At 44.9% G+C, this 19,728-nt stretch overlaps 1 protein-coding gene across 1 annotated transcript in view; it reads left to right on the top strand.

Annotated features, from left to right (window-relative positions):
* Window positions 1-7,642, top strand: part of LOC126531413 (uncharacterized) — an 87,803-nt gene extending 80,161 nt beyond the window's left edge. The window contains exons 6-8 of the mRNA XM_050178925.3: window positions 2,009-2,142; window positions 3,472-3,754; window positions 5,205-7,642. Coding sequence (XP_050034882.2) covers window positions 2,009-2,142; window positions 3,472-3,754; window positions 5,205-5,305 — 518 coding nt within the window. The 3' untranslated portion in view covers window positions 5,306-7,642. The remainder of the gene's footprint in view (window positions 1-2,008; window positions 2,143-3,471; window positions 3,755-5,204) is intronic.
* The last annotated feature ends 12,086 nt before the right edge of the window (window positions 7,643-19,728 follow it).

Raw genomic sequence — 19,728 nt, 5'->3', positions numbered from 1 at the left:
GACCTTTGGTGTTAATTACAGCAGAGTGAATAAAGGCACAGTTCATTAAAATAGAGATAATTAAGGCACCCGAACCAGCATTCACGACCTTTGGTGGGAGAAAACAAGTAATAGGAAGTAACAACGCACTCGAATGATAATGTCAAGCAATGTAATGAACGTCTCGTGAGCGCGAAAGCTTTCGCCTTCACCCTCTTTAGCGTATGCTAAAGTGACTGTCAACTTTTCTCAGATACGTCCTTTATAGTATTCCAGTGCACGTCTAGGCTAGTAGAGTTCAGCCAAGTTAAATATTTCTAATTCTGGTACGCCTAGCATTTACACCTTAACCCTTTGGCCGCCAACCCCGAGCTGTGCTCGTCACACGAGTTTGCACCAATATCGCCAACGGCGAGTCACACTCGTCCGGCCCGATTTTCCGCTCCTTCCGCCGCCAAAGACGTATAACGGTCGTCAATTGCTTTGCTGGCAATTTTCAACCCTAAATGGCGGTAGTTGTCTATGAAAAACTGCATTTCGTGCCTTTCGCACGTGTTTTAAGCCTGGCAACAGTCATTTCATAATGGCGCTTCGCAAGAAGAATGCCGGTGGCGGCGATGCTCCAAGAAAAAGAGGTGCTTCTTGGACCAGTATATAAAGAAGCGTTAGTGACGACATGGAATTTGTGTCGGACAGCGACTCGGACGTTGTCTTTACCCTGGAGATTGCTTCAAATGACGACGAGAGCGACGGCGATGACGACAACTACGACGATGACGCATTGAGCAGTGCACGTGTGTGGCGGCGCGTGAACACCGATAACCCGCCACCTGCGTCTCCGTGGTTTCCCTTCTCTTCAGTGCCTGGAATCTTGCGGCAGCCCACTGACGAGAATGACATTCTCGGCTGGATTCATGTATTCTTTGACTGGAGCCTCATTTACCTAATCGTCACGGAGACAAACCATCATGCGGTAGCATACGTTGCTGCTCGGCGTTCTACATGGAAACCGGTAGACCGCGATGAGATTATGGCCTTCCTTGTGGTCTTAATATTGCAGGGTTTTGTCGGCAAACCTCAAGTTGAGATTGGTAAGCAAAGGAAGTTTTGGAGACACCAGTGTTGAGGAACAGTCGGGCTTTGTGTGACGCCATGCTTCGAAATCTACCACACAAAGAGCGACTATTAATCACGAAAGATTTTGCTACGATGAAGCAATGTCTATGCAATTTTCAGTGTGCTACCGTGTATTGCAACAAATAGATACTTCGACTTTCACTATGTTCTGACCCATTACCACGGCATGCATTGAGGGAAAGCCGCCCTCAACAGCAGTTTTTCTTCTTTCTTTTTAAATTTCTGTGCTAATTCTAAACAGAAATCAACGATCTAATATATTTTCAGAATCAGAATTGCATGGAAAAAATTATGACTACTTAAAAAAATTGGCGATTTTGGTACGTTTTTCGAAAGGTAAATTGGCGGTTAAAGGGTTAAGTTAACAATCCGAAGAGCTCCCCACATCAGCTTACGCGCCCTTCCGATAAGTCGGTCGTGCGTTGGTTAGCGTCTTATTTTCGGCACAAAGGAGACATCTTGCCTGTACTAGAATCGACGCCACCAGTTGCACCTTAATCAGAATGACAAAAAAAGGGAAAAATACTTCCTGCAGAAAGTTAATCTAGTTGGAAACTTGACGGTATTGAACATTTTCCAGCGAATTCCTTGTTCTTCAGTCCTAAAAGCGCTAGAAATATAAAAGAATGAACGAAACGCCAGACGTATTCCCCTTTAATTTGAAGCGTAAGAAAGATGACTGGCTTCGTCGCTGCCACTTGACCTCAATGTGGCTCGACAATACGAACTCTTCTACAAAACCATGGCGATAGATACAGAGTAATTGCGTCAAATTCTGAAGCACGGACTGATAATGATGACGAGTCCTTCTCTAACGTCGCTTGACATTTCGGTCGAAAGAGGGATTCCACCCACGTTTTGCTGTTACCATTTCTCCCTCGTTCTGTCGCAGGTTCCGAGGATGACAAGCCCTCGATCACGGGAGGCCAGGCGAGCTACCACGTTGGCGACCTGGTGAACGTGACCTGCAGCTACTCTCGATACGGACGACCCGTAGAACTCCAATGGCAACTGAATGAGAGAGAGGCGGGTGCACCCATATTGCCTTGAAATTTCCACTGCCGATTATAGCTGCGACACAGGCCCGGCATGATATGATTAAAATAGCATATGTGCCGTCTATCTAGCAAACAACTTCAGAAAGCTTGTCGTAAATTAGTATATTGCGACCGCCAAATCGTACTTAGCTATGCAGCAGTGCAGTTTGACAGCGACTCCTGTGCCATCTGTCGCATCTGGGTCGAAAGTCTGGAATGACTGGTGGTTGTTAGTGTATGCAAATAAGCACTAGCATTTCGTTTTTAATTAACCGACTTTTTTTTTACCAGGCTTTTTTAACCCGGCTTTCGAATTCACTTTCGAAATGCTCTAAGTTCGCTGACCTGCAAAGATCCGCTGTAGGCCTTCCTCTCACGTACGTTTAGCCCGACCAGGAACAAAACAAAACGAGGGATCTCTCGTCTGTCGATCATACGGCATATTCCTAAAAGGCGCTCAGGGGAAAACACACGGACAATAGCCACCTGTTTTTTAAGCGTGAAATGCTTTTAGCTCCCGTTGTGGGCGACCTTGAAGTGACCGTGAGCCAAAAGCCAGAGCCGTTATTGCGGCACTCAAATGAGAACATCGGGAGACTCAAAGGAGAACATCCGGCCACTTAAACGAGCAAATCGAGGTCAAGTTGGGAGAACAAAACAAGATCACCCGGGCAATCAGTAAAAACATAAAAAAATGCTGTCTCGGCTCCCCAACCCTTTGCACAAGACCGCATTACATACGCTAATTACTACCCAAACAAGTTACAAAAATATTACTTCCGACTTTCTTTTTTTCATTTTAGGGGTTCGTACGTGCGCTCTCGTTTGAAACAGAGCGAAAACGTTCCACAAATGCAGAACGCTAAGAGAGAACGCACTCTTAGTGTGTTTGTTTCAGGTATTTCGGGAGTATTAGGTAGAAAATTTATTTTAAGAAGCGTAAGTGTAGGGGATGTTGGCATCATTCCTGATGTCAACTATTTCTTTTCCCTTAGCCATACGAAGAACAACCTCGTAGGTCTTCCCTAGAAATATTACCAGTAGAGCAAACAAGAAGTAAGCAAAATTCTGAACGTATTTACGCATAGTTCTAGAAAAGTTGAAGGGAACGTAAGAGGTACGAGCAGGTAATAATTAACAGTTTGTTCCAAAGTAGACGGCACATAAATTCATACGTATCACGCGTTCACGAAGAGTTTACACACACCTAAAGTAGACATTTTACCGTAAAGCCACGCGAAGAAGCCCGCTTTCGTAATTTTGCATATTGTCTCTATACGACCAACGTTAAACAATGACCACGATCTTGGCGGTGCAGGTGTCGAACCGGTACCTGGTCCACTATCCGATTCAGCGGCTCGAGTCCGGACGCCAGGTGACGTCGCTGGGACTGCGCTTCACTGTGCGGCCCGGACACTTTGTGCACGACGAGATGCGCATCAAGTGCATGGCCGCGCTGCCGGGCGCCGCCAGGGGCTCGTCCGCCTCCACGTCCTCCTCGGCAGCTGGCGCGAGCGGCGACTCGTATTCCGAGAGAGAGTTCGTGCTCGGTAGCAGCCATCGTTCGTCAGGGCTTCATGTGCCTGGGCACTACGGCGCTGGTGAGGTCCTCTGCTGACGGCATAAACTACGACAGCGTCTTGGTTGATTTGTTCGTGAAGTTTAACGTCCCAGAGCAGCTATCAGGCTATGAGAGACGCAGTATAATGCACGGATCCTGATACACCACCTGCGTTCCTTTAGCGTGCGCCTTAATCTAAGTACACGAACGTGACTTTTTTTAACCACTGAACTATCTCGGCGGGTAACGGCAGCACTGTTAATACCATGCTATACGTTGTAACTGATAGGTCAGTGTGCAGCTTTGGGCTTCAAAGGCGCTACTGCGTTTGATGCAGTGGTGGTATATGGTGCGGTGGGATAATGCATCGCATCACAAATTGTGATTGGGTCACACTTGTGACCCTGGGCACCGTGCTATGTTGCATGTCTGTATACGTGTGTAAGATTGATATTGTGTGTGAATGCGTGGCTTCTTGAGGAAGCGTGTGTGCGACAGTGCTCACACAGATAGTTTTTGTTGTTCGTCCTTTCTTTCCTTCTTTTTCTTCCTTTTCATTTATTTTCTTGGTTTTTCTCTCAACTTTCATAACCCTTTTTCTCTCCCTCAATAGACGGTAGCCAACTAGAGATATCCTCTGGTTTATCTCCCTGCCTTAAATACTTTACTTGTATTTCTTTCTTATGGGGCGCAAGACATTGGACGTATAAATCCGACCGCTGACCTGAGCATGACCTAGAGGCTTCTACATCTCGTGAGCGCTGAGATGTGTTTGTGGGCAGCAAGTTATCTAGATTTTAAGGCAATGAAAGGAATTATGAGAGAGAGAAGTGGTTCTTGTGGGGAAGGAGGAAAGACTAGCACTATTTTCTGCAACCCATGCGGGAGCACGGCTCAGCGCCGGCAGGGGGGCGGAGATGGGATTAAAAGAGAGAGAGGGTAGGAGGGAGAAAGGTAGAGGGTCGTAGAGATGGAAGCGAAGTAGTGGCGGATCAGGAAGCCCGGATAATGCAACGATTCTATTCCAATGCTTTTCCTCACCCATGTTATGACGAGGATCGGGCAGTCGTGAGCGCTGGATTATATGAAAATAATCTATTCGAGCGAAAGGAATCGCTACATTACACAGGCAACACTTTAATCGAACACAGTAGGAGGCGTACTTAAAGCTCATGCTTGTTAAGACTCCATAGGCACTAAAGCGCAGAGCCACCATTATCATGTGAAAGAAGTTGACACCATTGTCTTAGGGGTTGCTACAGTAGCTCTTAATCTATGGCGAAGCACACCCAACTAAGTTCCTGTTTCCAACAGACCAAGCTATTATCACTGGGTCCTTTCGTGAGGCGCTATAGCCTTCATGCGATGAGGCACTTGGACATCTGGTTTCTTCAAGAATTCTTTGTATCAACGTTTTGCTGTATGATGTATCAGTGAGCATTGAAACGAGTGTCTGAACCCTAACTGTATATTCTCTATTTCTTTGACAGTTGCTGATTCCAATGGCTCGCCGCCTTTGAAGTCACTGTCTCTCTTCCTCGAAAGCTCAGCGACATTGCTCCTTTTGACGCTACTGCCGATGGTTTCGTGAAGCAGTCTTGACTGAAGATCAAATTCAAGAGTTTGTTGTATACCCTTCCACCGACTTGGGTTCACGTGTTTCCAAAACACCGTATTTACACATGTTCAATTTTCGATGTGCTTCACATCATTTACACAGTTGTCTTGCGCATGAAAAACAATGTACATAAATCAGTGCCTTCGATTCGCGTCATCGATGACATCGTAAACGATCAAGGATGAGTGAGTGCTGCAAGAAAATTGTGAATAATCACGAAACGGTACATGCAATTAATGCTTCCCAAATGACAGAAGATGCGCGCTTTTTAAGCCATGACATCACACTGGAAGGTTGAGAGCCTATACATTTCACAATGTACGGCTAGAACGGCTAGAGCGATTGTTTTTTTCATGGCATAGTTTTCAGCGGAAGTGACGGCCTTGCTTGATGACGTCACACTGAGTGCGCATAGGTATTCTGTCATCTGGGAGGTGTCTGTGCCATGCGCGTTGCCATTGTAGAGGCTCGTAAGGCAAAACTAGATTTTTTTTCACTAGGCTTTCAATTCGTTTCTCTCATCTATGGCACTGCACGGGAATGCAAGCGATGAATATATGGTACGATGCTAACTGTACTGCAGCTATATTATACTTGAATAAATAAAAAATTTGTTCATACTACAAAAAATAAATAGTGCAGCACTGTCACCCCCCCTCCCCCCCCCCCAGAAAAAAGAGAAAGGTGGCTGCTTGGGTTATTAAGTCTCATTAAGAAAGGGAGCAGCTTAACTACAGTCCAGAATAGTAAAAGTGAAACATCTGCACGATATTTTACTCTTCTGATACAAAAAGAGAAAGAGTCGTTTCAAGAAGAGTTACAACCTCTTGGTTAGTTGGACTGCTTTCCTAGGTTTTATTTAGTTATGTTAATGCAAGAATTCTAGTTTGCATTCATGCCAGTACGAATGTTGGCAAATGTGACGCATTCTTGTGACGCAATATGTGAAATGCGGGGTTATGTGCTTGGTATAGTCTTGCTGAAACTGAATCGGTTAAGATGAAAATTAAAATGGGAATGCATTTGAAGGCAGCATTACAGTTTATTTAGGACGTCTACTTTGTCACAAAAAGTGTCCTACATGTTGTACGTCTTTCGCTCTCGATATATCTGTTCATCCTACTGCACACTCTACTGTGTTCGATTACATTACATTCAGCGTGTTGTACACCGTTTGGATTCTATTTTACACGTGCTGATGCTCAAGATGTACTAGAATTTCTCAGGAGGTACCAGTAGCAGTCAATGACCTTTCTCAACTGCGGTGGTTCGTAAGTTGAAATAAGTTTACATAATAGAACCACATAATTCTCGTAGTGTAATCTCAATTGACTTCTGTTTAATAGTTTGCGTTCTTGTTAAATGGAAGCGTTTCACTGGCAGCGTATAGTACGTGCTTTTTGAGCTGAATGTACATTTCCGGATAAGGATTATGCGAATTCAAGCAGGCTTCCATTATCGGAAAAAAGTTGTAACGTACACTGGTAGGGAGTTGCCTGTCCTTCTTCAACATGCTTTCGCTCCAGTAGACAGCAGTGGATCGTGTATGTCGGGGAGCTATTGACAAGCATTTCAGAAAATAATGACTGTGACTGTCGTTAAGCGGTATTAAGAAGGAAATTACAAAAAAAAAACTCTTCGGTGTACCTTCATCGTACAAAACCGATAATATTTAATATATTAGTTTGATGTTACGCAAAACATTTTTTCATTCCACCACTATTCGCGCGAAGCTTGCTTTTTGAAGTCCTAAACATAATCTCTCATGCCATGAAGCTGTCTTCTGTGTCATAATTTAGGGCCACATATGTTAAAATTGATCCCGCGATGGGGTACTTTGAGTCGACCAATGGTTACGCACCAATTATTTACAATTTTTTTCTAATGCGAGAAAACAGACCGGTTTAGCTGTTTTACATCCAAAGTTTTCTTGCTTGATGGTACTGACGGGCAACATGCTAGACTGCAGCGTATTATTTTTCACCTATTTGTTTTACGTATACACAAACAGAAAAAAAGCGCATTGTTTTGAAGACTTGATTGATGTGTTTCCTTACACATAGGTGTTATTCGCGATGTTCCATTTCTGCAGGTCATATGTAAATAAAAGAGTTGATCAAACGGACTTGTGCTGAAGTACTGCGCGTTAAGCATTACGAGGTTAACCGAAAAAATGATGTTCATTGTAGGCTGGCTAATGCTACTTGATATGACCTCGACGGCTCCGCAGACGTTTACGCATGTGTACTATTGCCACTGTAAATAAATACATGTAAAAATCTGTACATAAAAATTTTCCTTTCATTACAACCAGCTGTTGTTTGGTATTATTGCTCAAGGAGCCAAGTATGCGCTCTTTTTGGAAGTCACAACTACGTCACACAGCAACAACGAAGCTTCAATGACTGCTTAGCGGTCGAGTTATGCACGGTAGCGACGAGGAAATATTTCATTTGGAATGGCGAATGGCTGTTTTTCAAGTAAGCAATAAGGATATCCCTCCGTAGAAAGCTATATGTTGCCAATAAACATAATTGAACATTTCCTGCTTCCTGTGAACCTATGTGTCTGCATACATCGCCGAGTGGCGCGTGCGAGTTTGTTATTTAATGAAAGAAAAACGCCCATCAAAAAATCAAAAGACTGTTGCGCGAGTTGAGCGCTGATGTATGAAGAGGGTAACCAACGCTGACTAATGATAAAAACATATAGCCTGTATAAAATCCAAGAACGTTAAGCAAGAACGTGCTTTGAAAGCTGTTTTAGAGGGATCAGGGGTAATGATAAACGAAACGCATCAAGGAACTCAACACCGATAATATGTGACGAACACTGGCGTACTTGTCACCTCTTAAAGGCTGCACTTTTTCGATAACGCTGCACTGCGACTATATTTTGGCTTAGTGTGGGGCAAAGCCTGCTACTACCCACGCCAGCAGAAGCTCGTCTGATCTCTGTGCATAGCGGATCAGAAGCACCAAGGCATGCAACGAACCTGCGTGCATTTTCTAAACTGGTGGAACTTGTCCGCTGCGGCGAACGCATCGCTATTGCTGTGTCTTTTGTGTCTTCCGACCGCGTACATCCCACATCAAAAGTATGCGGAACACGGGTCCTGCGAAAAACTGGGACAGACGCTCGTGTGATCAGCTAGCCGATACTTGTGAACATACTTAAAACGAAAGAAATCACTTTCAACTGTCACCGGATGCTGAATAAAGAATACTTATTGGTAAGCTCAATACATAATTAAAACGAAAGCAATACATAAAGAAAACTGCGGTAGAACTCATCTCACAATGACTGTCCATGGTAATGCGAATAGCAATCGAAAAATGTAGCGACAGATCATATTGCAGAAGTCACGTTTATTTCAAACGCGCAGTGGTCATTATGACACTTTCGTTGCTTCGGTTATATGCCACATACTCCGATATCGTCTCAATTTTCCACGGCACTCGCTTGCCAAGGCCGCCATGAGCATAGGAGCATGACGACGACTGTAAGATGCCCACGCAGTGACGATGGCATGACGAAGAAAGAATGATATAAAACAAACGACAAGGGCGTATGACGACGACGGCATGACTAAAATGAGATGTCATTATTTAAATTATGACGATGGCACAACGACGACTACGTAACGACAACGACATGATGACAATGAGACGACGACGATTGCATGGCGACGATGGGGCGATGATGACGGTATAACGTCTTACGGGTGAAGAATTCGGAATGACGACGATGGCATGACCAAGGCGGCATGAAGACAACGGTATGAAGCCAATGTATGATAGCATCTGTCTGACGCTGACGCAATGACAACGACGGTATGGCAACTGCGGCATAATCACTATGGATCGACGAAACTGGTATGACGACGACGGCATGACGACAACGGCATGACGATGCTTAAGTGACGAAATTGATGAAACGACAACGGGAACATAATGGCATGACGACAATGGTGACGACAACGGCTTGACATGAGTCGTATGTCGAAGTTACAATGATGACGATGGCACGACCGCGATGGAATTCTGATGACGGTATGACAACGAATGCATGACGATAACTGTATGACAGTGGTGCAGAGACGACAGTGGCATGACAACGGTATGAGGATAATGGAATGGCGACGAGCGTATTATGACAATAGCGTGACGATGACTGTATGGCGACACCTATGTGACAACAATGGTGTGACGACGACAGCATGACGAGAGTCAGATGAGGAAGCTGGAGCGACGAACGATGATGGCACGACCACTACGGCATTACGACGACTGTCTGACAATGGAGGCGCGACAGCGACTGTCTGGAGATGACGGCATGATAAGGCAGCATAATCACGTTTTAATGACAACGATATGATTACAATACAATGACGAAGAAAGATTAACGTCGATGGAACGAGGAAAGCGCTACGACGATGACGACGATGCAACGAACACGACAGCGACCCGACCCATGACGCATACTCATAGTGTCCCCAGCCATTAAACAACGTGGACCATTGGGTCGGAGTAGGAGCGACGATGGCAGCGTGACGTACAGGCGATGTAGGTATACCGAATAAATGAATAAATAAATAAATAAACGAAGCTGGAATGACTAGGATTGAACGACCATGATGCATCACGATCAGAAGCACACACCTATTGGGCCAAGCGGGTAAAGAACTTGGGCCACTGGGTCGGCGTAAGAGGCTAGCTAGGTGTATATATTAGCTCAAAACGGCTGAAGTAGGCAAATAATGCTGTTCGCATAAAAAAAAATTAATGCTGGAGCGTATGAAATGCTGAATGCTCATGCATAGACGAGGCATGGCGCAAATTTAGAGTACGTCATTTCTCCCGCCTCATCTCCCCTGTTCATGGTTGTCTGTCTGCAGTTGTCTGCGGTACCTTATTTGGATGTATGAAAACGCAGAAAGCCTTTTGCCGCTTTCACTCCGCACGGTGAAAAAGCAGACATCAACATAATTCGAGTTCCCTGATTCGTCTGGGTTGAGTGTGATGCTGCTGTCGTAGTAATAATTAACGAGCATTCACCGACGCTCTCCAGTGAAGAGCCTCATATCGGCAGGCCAAACAACGAGAGCCATTGCTAATTTGCAGCGGCTGGCAAACAACGAGGCGGTTATTAGTTTTTCTTGCCCTGCTGACGGGGCACTTGTGTTTACGGCAACGTGGTTCACTGCTGCCCATTCTATTACGGTCCTCATTGGAATATTCTGCTTTTCGAGAGCACTTTAATGACTTTTGAACTTCATATGCGTTCATCTTCACCACATTTCCTAGTGTCTTTGATTCCTCGTTGGTTCCGAAGGGTTCACTTTGATTCCTCTTTGGAACGAACAAGAATGAGGGAGAGGGAGATGAAATGCGGAACGCAGTGAGCTCAGCCCAAAGGGCAGCATCCAGTTCGCTATACCTTACACTGAAGGAGGGCTGAGGGGAGACAGAAATGTGGAAAGGAACTTGCAGTGAGTTTAACTTGCCGGCATCTAAGCAAAGTCACGCAAGTTTTTGCTGATTCTTATATGTTACCAAAATCATCCTCCTGTCCTGCGTTTCTATCAGATTCGCGAGTTTATGATGTCTGCAAGTACTTATATTCATCACGTATATGACTTCAGTATTTGTCTCGTCATCATGCGAGCATTCGCTGTTAGAACACACTAATATAAAAATTGCACTGTCCACAACGGGCCACTTATCTTGTACTTTCTGTTTTCGGACGCTTCCTTCACCTTCGACAGACCGTTCTTTGAAATAAATGAAGCAAAAATTCGAAACAACTATTTGTTGGAAGCCAGCGCTGTGTGTCTCATCTCCGTGTTCGCGTAAAGTTGCGCTGTTCGATGCTAAAGACACCTCTGGAAATAAGGTTATGTTAGTACGCAATTTAGTATGTTGTTATAATTACCGTGTCACCAGTTACTAGTAGTTACCATGTTTATATTTACGTTTGTATTAATATGTTAATATTGTTACGTAGGAAGACGCAGACGAAAAGCTATGTACAAGTATATTTACAAGAAAATACGCTGCGCTTGGCCAAGAGGCAACAGTCCGCGCTAGCTTCTCATCGTCGTCGTCGTCTTCGCACTGATCGCCTTTTCGTGATCGCACATATTGTTCCGTAGCACTACCCCCGGCTGCAAAAGCGCCGTCCCGGAGCGACTAAAGATCGGACTCGGAAGCAGTGTAGTAGGCCTTGAGCCTACTGACATGCACGACATCACTTGATGCCAGAAGAGAGGACGAGGTTGAACCCACAGGAGCAATTTCGTAAGTCACAGGCGTCACCTCGCGCAGCACGCGGTAGGGCCCTGTGTATCGCGAAAGAAGCTTCTCTGAAAGTCCGACGTGACGGGAGGGCGACCACAGGAGCACGAGCGCACCAGGCGAAAACTGTACGTCACGATGGCGGGCGTTGTAATGACACTGCTGAGTGGCTTGTGAGGCCGTCAGTCGAGCACGGGCAAGCTGGCGTGCATGGTCGGCGAGGGCGATGGCGTCGTGCGCATACTCGCTTGTTGAGATCGCAGCAGGAGGAAGTGCCGTGTCTAGGGGCAAGGTAGGTTCGCGACCGTACAGTAGATAAAATGGAGAAAATCCGGCGGTGTCGTGCCGGGAAGAATTGTACGCAAATGTTACGTAAGGAAGGGCAATGTCCCAGTCGTGGTGGTCTTTGGAAACGTACTTATATGTTAGTACATTAGTGGACATTATGTAACTATGCCACCATGAAACTTTGCCAGTGAGAATCAAAATTCTTTTGTTCGCGAAGACTTGGGTGTTTGTAGTGCATGGAATGAGTTTACCAGGCGGCAAATGAGATGTAAAGGTGAGTCGCTGTTTGTTATAATAAATGGAATATATAAAAGTCAATCTGGTATTTGTTGAAGGATGTATTTTTAAAATTATTATTGAACTGATTTACACATATCGGGGAGGACAACGGTCACGTGGAAAAGACAGGAGATGGAACACGGAACCAATGATGAGGGGCACTGGAACAGCAATAGTCTTTTAGATGTATTCCTTTAGCTGCTTCTCACGAAAGAATCAGGGCAGGGAAGCTAATACGACCCTTTTCTTGCGGTGGGTCTTTGTAAGAGCCGAGCAACAAGTACAGAACTTCCTATATTGCAGTGTGCAATTTACTTCGGCTAGGTTCTTCTTAAGGGCCCTAATACTACAGGTCACAACAGGATCATTCATACAACATCAAATCAATACGGCATCCTAATGCACGAAATAGTAAAATTCTTCATGAAACCAAACCTGCCTCAAAATTTCACGCGCTAAAGAATACTAAACTATATAGACTACGCGGGCGCAATAGCAAACTAGCGTTGCGAAATATTCGCAACATCTTGAAATGCTACAGTTGTGTTTCAAATCTGCAGAAGAAAGTATAGAAAATAAGAAGTTTGTGTGTACAGGCCAGATGCTTCATAAAATGCTTTCGAATGTTTTCTTTTTTTTTCAGACATCGGGAAGATGCGATAATTAGGTGATTTCCCGGGGATTAATTTTACTGCGAAGGCGTGCACATCATAATGACACGTGCTAACAACTACGCATGCACTTACGAAAAGTTTTAACCGAGAGAGTCAGGCGTCCGATACCAATTGCAAGAAATTACGTCCGTTATCCGAGGAGGTCATATCGGGTTAGAAACAAGCGAGACGTTGGAAATATAAATTTATTGAGCGTAATCAATTACGGCTGACTTAACCCGGAAAAGCCGAACCTGAACTGACGATGAGCCCAGATGCAACGACCTTAGCAGGCATCCGTGATTGAAGTGACTGTTTACGTGCCACCGTCAGGCGAGCATGAAGCGAGCGTCCTCGTCAAGGTTCAATCTCGCTCGCTCGATTCGGGCTCGTCAGACGGTGAAGCGTAAACAGTTAATTCCCTGGTGGGCGTCTGCTAAGGGTCGCGACATTTGCGCACTGCGGCAGACAGGTTCGGCTTTCTCTGTGAAATCAGCCGTAGTTCATTAAGCTGAAGAATCTAGCAGTTGTACCTTCTTTTGTTTGACTTGAAGTTATGAGCTACTCAGATGACGGGCTTCAAGTCTTGCATGGGTATGAAATGTCAGACCATTTCGATTAAAAAGGCAATCAGCCTAGTTTTCATAATTACTTGCCTATTATTACGTCGAGCTATATTAAAATGTCTGCCTTTGTGATAAAGTACTCCATAAGAAATCGCCCGTACATACTGTCTTGGTTACGGGCTGAACTGTATTCAGTAAAAGTAAACTGCTTGCAGTTCTGATATGTTAAACTAAAATCTGTCAATTCAAGGACTTTGAATTAACGAAGTTCTAGTGTGATCCGTAAGCAGATATATAGGCACGCATATTAGGTGCCGACGTGCGTATGTCAACTCCAATGAGCGCCTAAGTTAGGCGATGCCAGAGTAATTCATATTTCTCTCTGCCTCTCCAAGAGTCATGAAATTGTTTTTTACTTTCAAAGCAATTGCGCAATTTCGAGCGCGGCGACTTGAAGGCAGTCCTAATAACGACCAAGCGATTGGGCTCTTGAAAAGCCTTAGACGCCACCGCGGAACATATTTTGCACACGAACGACGCGTTCTTGTTGTGTGGTAACTAGCTATACAAGTTCTATATAAAATACCTTAATCTGACTGCCTATCTCTTCTTTCATGTAAATACTTGCACCTTCGGCTATGCTCAAAGACACCTTTAGTTCCTTAACAAAGTGACAAACTTCCGCCACGACAAGCCCAAGTAATTCAATTACCCGGCTAACACAACTACAGAAAATACAAATGCTAAATTTATGGTTATAAAACTAGCACAAGACGTAGGCACCTCCCGTGGAAATGTTGGGGTTCGTCAGTTGTAGGCCTAACGCCTTTGAGGTAAGAGAGTGAGAGTGAACGGATTGTTAGTGGAGCGCACGCTCGGCGAGATCTCGCGAACGACTTTTCGAAATTGCCCACATTCCAACGGGATGGTATTTCCAGACTACCAGGCAGAGAGCACGACGAGCATGCCAGAAGCGCCCGAATTAAGTACGGCTCCGCATTGTTTTACCCAGCGTCGTATGGAGTCCTTCCACTGCGTGTAGTCTTCGGAACACATTTGCGTCGCACTCAGAATCACGCCCCTGTATAGGTTAGCTGCTCATTTAGGTTAGTCTAGACTTAGTTAAAATATTACTATTTCGTTCGTATCAGCGAAGCTGCCAGCCACTTATTCTTTGAGACTGCATACGCACGCATGTAGCTGCATCACCACGTCAGTCTCTCCATCCATGTAAGGAAGTGACAGCACAATCAATCAATCAATCGATCAATCAATCAATCAATCAATCAATCAATCAATCAATCAATCAATCAATCAATCAATCAATCAATCAATCAATCAATCAATCAATCAAAATTATTACCGTGCCCAGGAACAACAACAACATCATAAGAATAACAACAGACCGCTAGATATGGCAACTCAGTTCTGCGGAATTTTTTTTTTATTATTCAGGATAATTTGCCGCATAGGCTAAATAATAAAATAAAGTTATATAAGAGCTTCAAATTCTGCATCGTGCAAGAACTGCAGCAGTGCCTTTGCAAACTTGTCCATCGCCCAACGGTCGTAGTTTTCAAGTAGGTATGGTCTTGTTTAAATTTTAAGTCTGGTCACCCGCGTTCCAGGACACATCAAAATCGGGTGATGTGCCCTGGAAATACTTATAGTCTTCCAGGACTATACCATCCAGGAGCCGAGCACTTGGGGCACGCTTCTTGATCATCTTTTGTCGGTCCCGAAGCAAAAGTGACCGATGGTGTACGGGTCACTCCTACCCGGAGCTTCCGAAGAGATACTTTCAGCGCCCGGGCAAAATTACGGGGAAGAAACCAGACACAAGGGGGAATAGAGGCACGTATGTCCCATCGGAGGCTAGATTCCCGTGCGTGGTGTAGAGCCGAGGGATCCGACGGAAGGGATGTGAGTGTCTAAGACGGGGCACGTGATCGAGCTAGTCGGTCTGTCATGTCGTTCAAACTATTCTAGCCATGTACCCATTGCACCACAATACCAAGATGTGAGTATTTGTGAAGTATGTGGATCTCCTTACATATCTGGGGAACTTGTTATTTGCTTAAGGTGTTTCACTGCACTAATGGAGTAATTGTGAATTTGCACTCTCTTAGCATTGGGTACTGTACTCACTGCCTTGATGGCATCCTGCATGGCTTGCAATTCAAGTACTAACGAGTCGGGCGTATATGTCTCGTAGGTGAGAGGAGATAGAATTGCGGTGTGAGATGGCCTCACGAAAGCGACACTTCCTCCCCGCAGGGAAGCCATCACACCTGTATACAAGACACAGTGACCCTCATAGACGTTAGCCTCACTAGGGGTACATCGACGGTCATGTCCTTGGACCATCGTAGTTTGGTTTATAATGAACGGTGTATAACACCACGGGGAAAGTCGTCTTTCGGTGTTATCTGAAGAAGCCGTCTAGTAAAATGGAAATGCAATGCCTCTACCGCAGCATTAAACAAGAAAGGAAGTTAACCGAGGGGACCGATTTTCATTAGTCATATCATAAGAAGCCAACAAACACTGACACTAAGGACAACATAGGGGAAATTACTTGTGCTTGATAAATGAAATAAAGAAACGATAAATTAATGGAAATGAAAGTGGATGAAAGAGCAACTTGCCGCAGGTAGGGAACGATCCCACAGCCTTCGAATTTCGCGTGCGATGCTCTATCAATTGAGCTACCGCGGCGCCGTTTCCCCATCCACTTGCTTGGGTATTTACGTTTCCTAGTAGAACCCTGGGAGTGTTAGCCAGCGCCACTACTCACAGGGTTGTGACATTCCTTTATTATCATGCCTTGCTCACGTTGTGTCACCAGCCCTGAAACAGCATTAAGCGGAGCGTGTTCTTGCAGAAAAGAAATTGGTGTGCGTTCAGGAAGATCTGTGATCGCTATCATGGCTTCTCTATCCACGACCTCCAATCTGGCCCGCTGCTGCGCAGTCAGTCTATGAAACTGTGCCTCAAACCCACCGTGCTGGCGTAGTGGCTAAGGCGTTGTGCTACTAAGCCCAACGGCGCGGGATCGAATTCCGGCCACGACGGCCTCATTTCAATGGGGCTAAAATGCAAAGACGCCCGTGTGCCGTGCATTGCGTGCACGTTAAAGAACCTCAGGTGGTCGAAACGAACCCGGAGTCCCCTACTACAGCGTGCCTCAATGAAATCGTGGTTTTGACGTGTAAAACCCGAGAATTATTTTTAAAACTGTGACTGATAGACAATTCTTCGCTGGAGAAGTAAACGTAGCGCCCACCGCCACTCCTCCGGGTGATCCTGCGCACCAAGTGCAATGTTCTAGATATCAGTCGTATCTTTCGAAGCCAAGACATGCCGGTGCCGGAGTGATGAATGTCGAGCTCAAGCGCGCGCAGTTCTTCGGTCTCCGGTATGTTTGTTGGGCCAACCTTGAATGTAAAGGCTGTTCGAGAGACCTGCTTTCTGCAAGCCATATTAGCAACATGCATGTGGGATAATATTTCGAGGCCGGCAGCTTGAGCTTGAGGTAGGTACCGGCATTGCGTAGTCAAGTCCCTATGGGTTAACCACAATGTGACATGCGACATCATCCACGTGGATGAAGAATCTGATCTCTCCTACATCATGCAGTTTCCACGCAAAGGGCAAGAAAGCGATGTTGTAAAGCAAAGGCACAAGAGCAGACCCGTCAGGCACTCCCGGGCTCGATTCTAATGATCCCACCGGTTCTCCATCAAACGAACTCAAAATGTCCGTAAATAGAAAAGTGAATGAACCATTTTTTTTACACTGCTAGGGATGCCGATACTTTTCATGGTCTGGAGAAGATTCCCGTTTGATGTTGTCGCATGCTTTCGCGATATCAGTAGCAACCACAGTTCGCACAAGATGGCCACGGATGCGGAATACCGCAAGGTGGAGGACGGCTCAGAAAAAAAAATTGTCATCCACTTGAGCACAGATAAATGATTAGATTAGATTAGTCTGATAGAGCAGATTAATAGATTGATTGATTGATAATATTAGACTGATATAGAGATAGATAGGTAAACAGATAGATAAAAATAGATAGATAGATAGATAGATAGATAGATAGATAGATAGATAGATAGATAGATAGATAGATAGATAGATAGATAGATAGATAGATAGATAGATAGATAGATAGATAGATAGATAGATAGATAGATAGATAGATAGATAGATAGATAGATAGATAGATAGATAGATAGACAGATAGATAGATAGATAGATAGATAGATAGATAGATAGATAGATAGATAGATAGATAGATAGATAGATAGATAGATAGATAGATAGATAGATAGATAGATAGATAGATAGATAGATAGATAGATAGTGTGACTGCCAGCATGTAGCAAACGAGGATGCAGAAATGGTAAATGCTTTGAGCCTTAGTATAAGAATCTGAACGTAAATGTCAACACTTCCATTATCTCTTCAAAATGTATACTTGAAGTATTCGCCCATGGCGATGCGGTTGCATCAGTGACCTACGAAAACAGCGTACTTGACCGCCAACATTGGCATCGCGTGCTCGTAATATGTAATGTTGCAGACACGGATGAAGGCGTTGAATGAGCGTCCTACGGAAGAGAATTTCTCGAGGCAACTTCCATGCCGCGAAGAAACGGTAGCGTGACCGCGTGCAGCTTTTTATAACGACTCCTATTCCCCGCGGCCCACTCAGCTAAGAGCACTCGTAGAACTACAAGATGAGGTGGGAGAGGCACACATCTCGCAAGCACGATGGCGTGCTTAGAAGGCCTACGCAAGGCCGAGGTTCTGCCAGGGGGCATGGTAGACGCTTCCTGGCTCTCATCTCTCTCGTCGTGCTCTTGAAATATTTTCAACCTCAGCTATTCCTTCACAACAGCCAAGATCATCTGCCCCCGTTGTCTGCATCTTTCTATATATTTGTTTTGCATCCCGACAGAAAGACGGTGCCAGATCCCCAGGTCTCTACACATATGGAGCGAAGAAAATAGAGCATTAGCAGAATCCTGCGGAGGCGCTTCGGAAAATATGAACGCTTGGCATATTTATCTGCTTTACAATAAAACACCCTTACTCAGTCACGTCTGGCGTTGTCCACACTGTTACTAGAGCTAAAGTGTTAAGTACAAAGATATACCTGAAATATAACGACGGCGTCCGCAAGTTGTTCCATGGAGAAATCCGAAAGTACACAAGCCAAACGAAAAATTATGCAAATCCCATGCAGTTTGGGAATCATTGTTACGTGAAACGTTTTGCAGACAACTAGCTACCTAGCACCATTTGCGGTTCTGCGAAGCTTCTTCAGATGATCCAACGTTTTACTTGGCGTCATGCAATTGTATGTATAACCTGTTTCAATAGGATTTGAGCTCATCCCGAAGGCTGTGCCGTCTATAACAGCGTGTCAAAGCATCGTTACCCACGATGAAAGAATGGGAGACACTGGCACGCTCTCGCTTTTATAATGAACTTGTTAATATACAACTTGACGCACGCATAAAGACAGTGGTTAAGCTTGAGTAATCACATTCCCTGGCCTGTGGCCAAATGGAAGCTAGCTCGTACACACGTGCTCTCGCTGGTGCAATGCGGCGTGTCGCACGCACCAGACAGGTGAAAGAGTTAGCTCGTGTTGGCATGAAAGAAACAGGTCATACGGTTGGGTCATCGGGATGTTGTGCTGGGGGAAGGGAGTCCGACCCCCCTATCAGACCCTTGAAACCATAGGAGGCAGGAGCCTACTGCAAATAGCCTGGGATGAGTCAGATAATGCTTCGCAATAGACGGCTTCAAGAATTTGCACTGATTTACACTGCGGGCGGTCGCATGTACCACGTAAGCTGTACCACCATAGCTGCACATACCACCGTACCAGGATAAGCTAAAATAAACAACCTTCAAAATGAATACTGAAGCCATTTATGTAGATTCATAGTTGTTTTCAGCTATGTAGACAATGCGCAAGTATTTTACGGGTCCATTTGAATAGCTTGATCTGCCAGTCCAGGTTCTGATGCAAATATTATGAATCACTTATCGTAACTTAAGATGCTATTATCTGCGGAATGCTATCTTTTTTCGTATAATCTTGTATTGTGAGTGTTTATAAAAGAAGAACATGATACAAAAAAATCTGACATCAGTTGCTTTACACATCTTAGCAGAGTTGCCCTCAAACCGATCTTTGAAACATGACACCAACCTTCCGGAGTATCTGGGAAGCTTTTATGCCGACTAATCATGAAAGCACCTTCATACGCACAACACATTGCAGAAAATGCGCC

Source organism: Dermacentor andersoni, chromosome 5 (genome assembly GCF_023375885.2).
Source record: "Dermacentor andersoni chromosome 5, qqDerAnde1_hic_scaffold, whole genome shotgun sequence".
Taxonomy (NCBI): Eukaryota; Metazoa; Arthropoda; class Arachnida; order Ixodida; family Ixodidae; genus Dermacentor; species Dermacentor andersoni.
The sequence above is the reverse complement of the archived record's forward strand: the minus strand, read 5'-3'. Positions and strand labels throughout refer to the sequence as shown.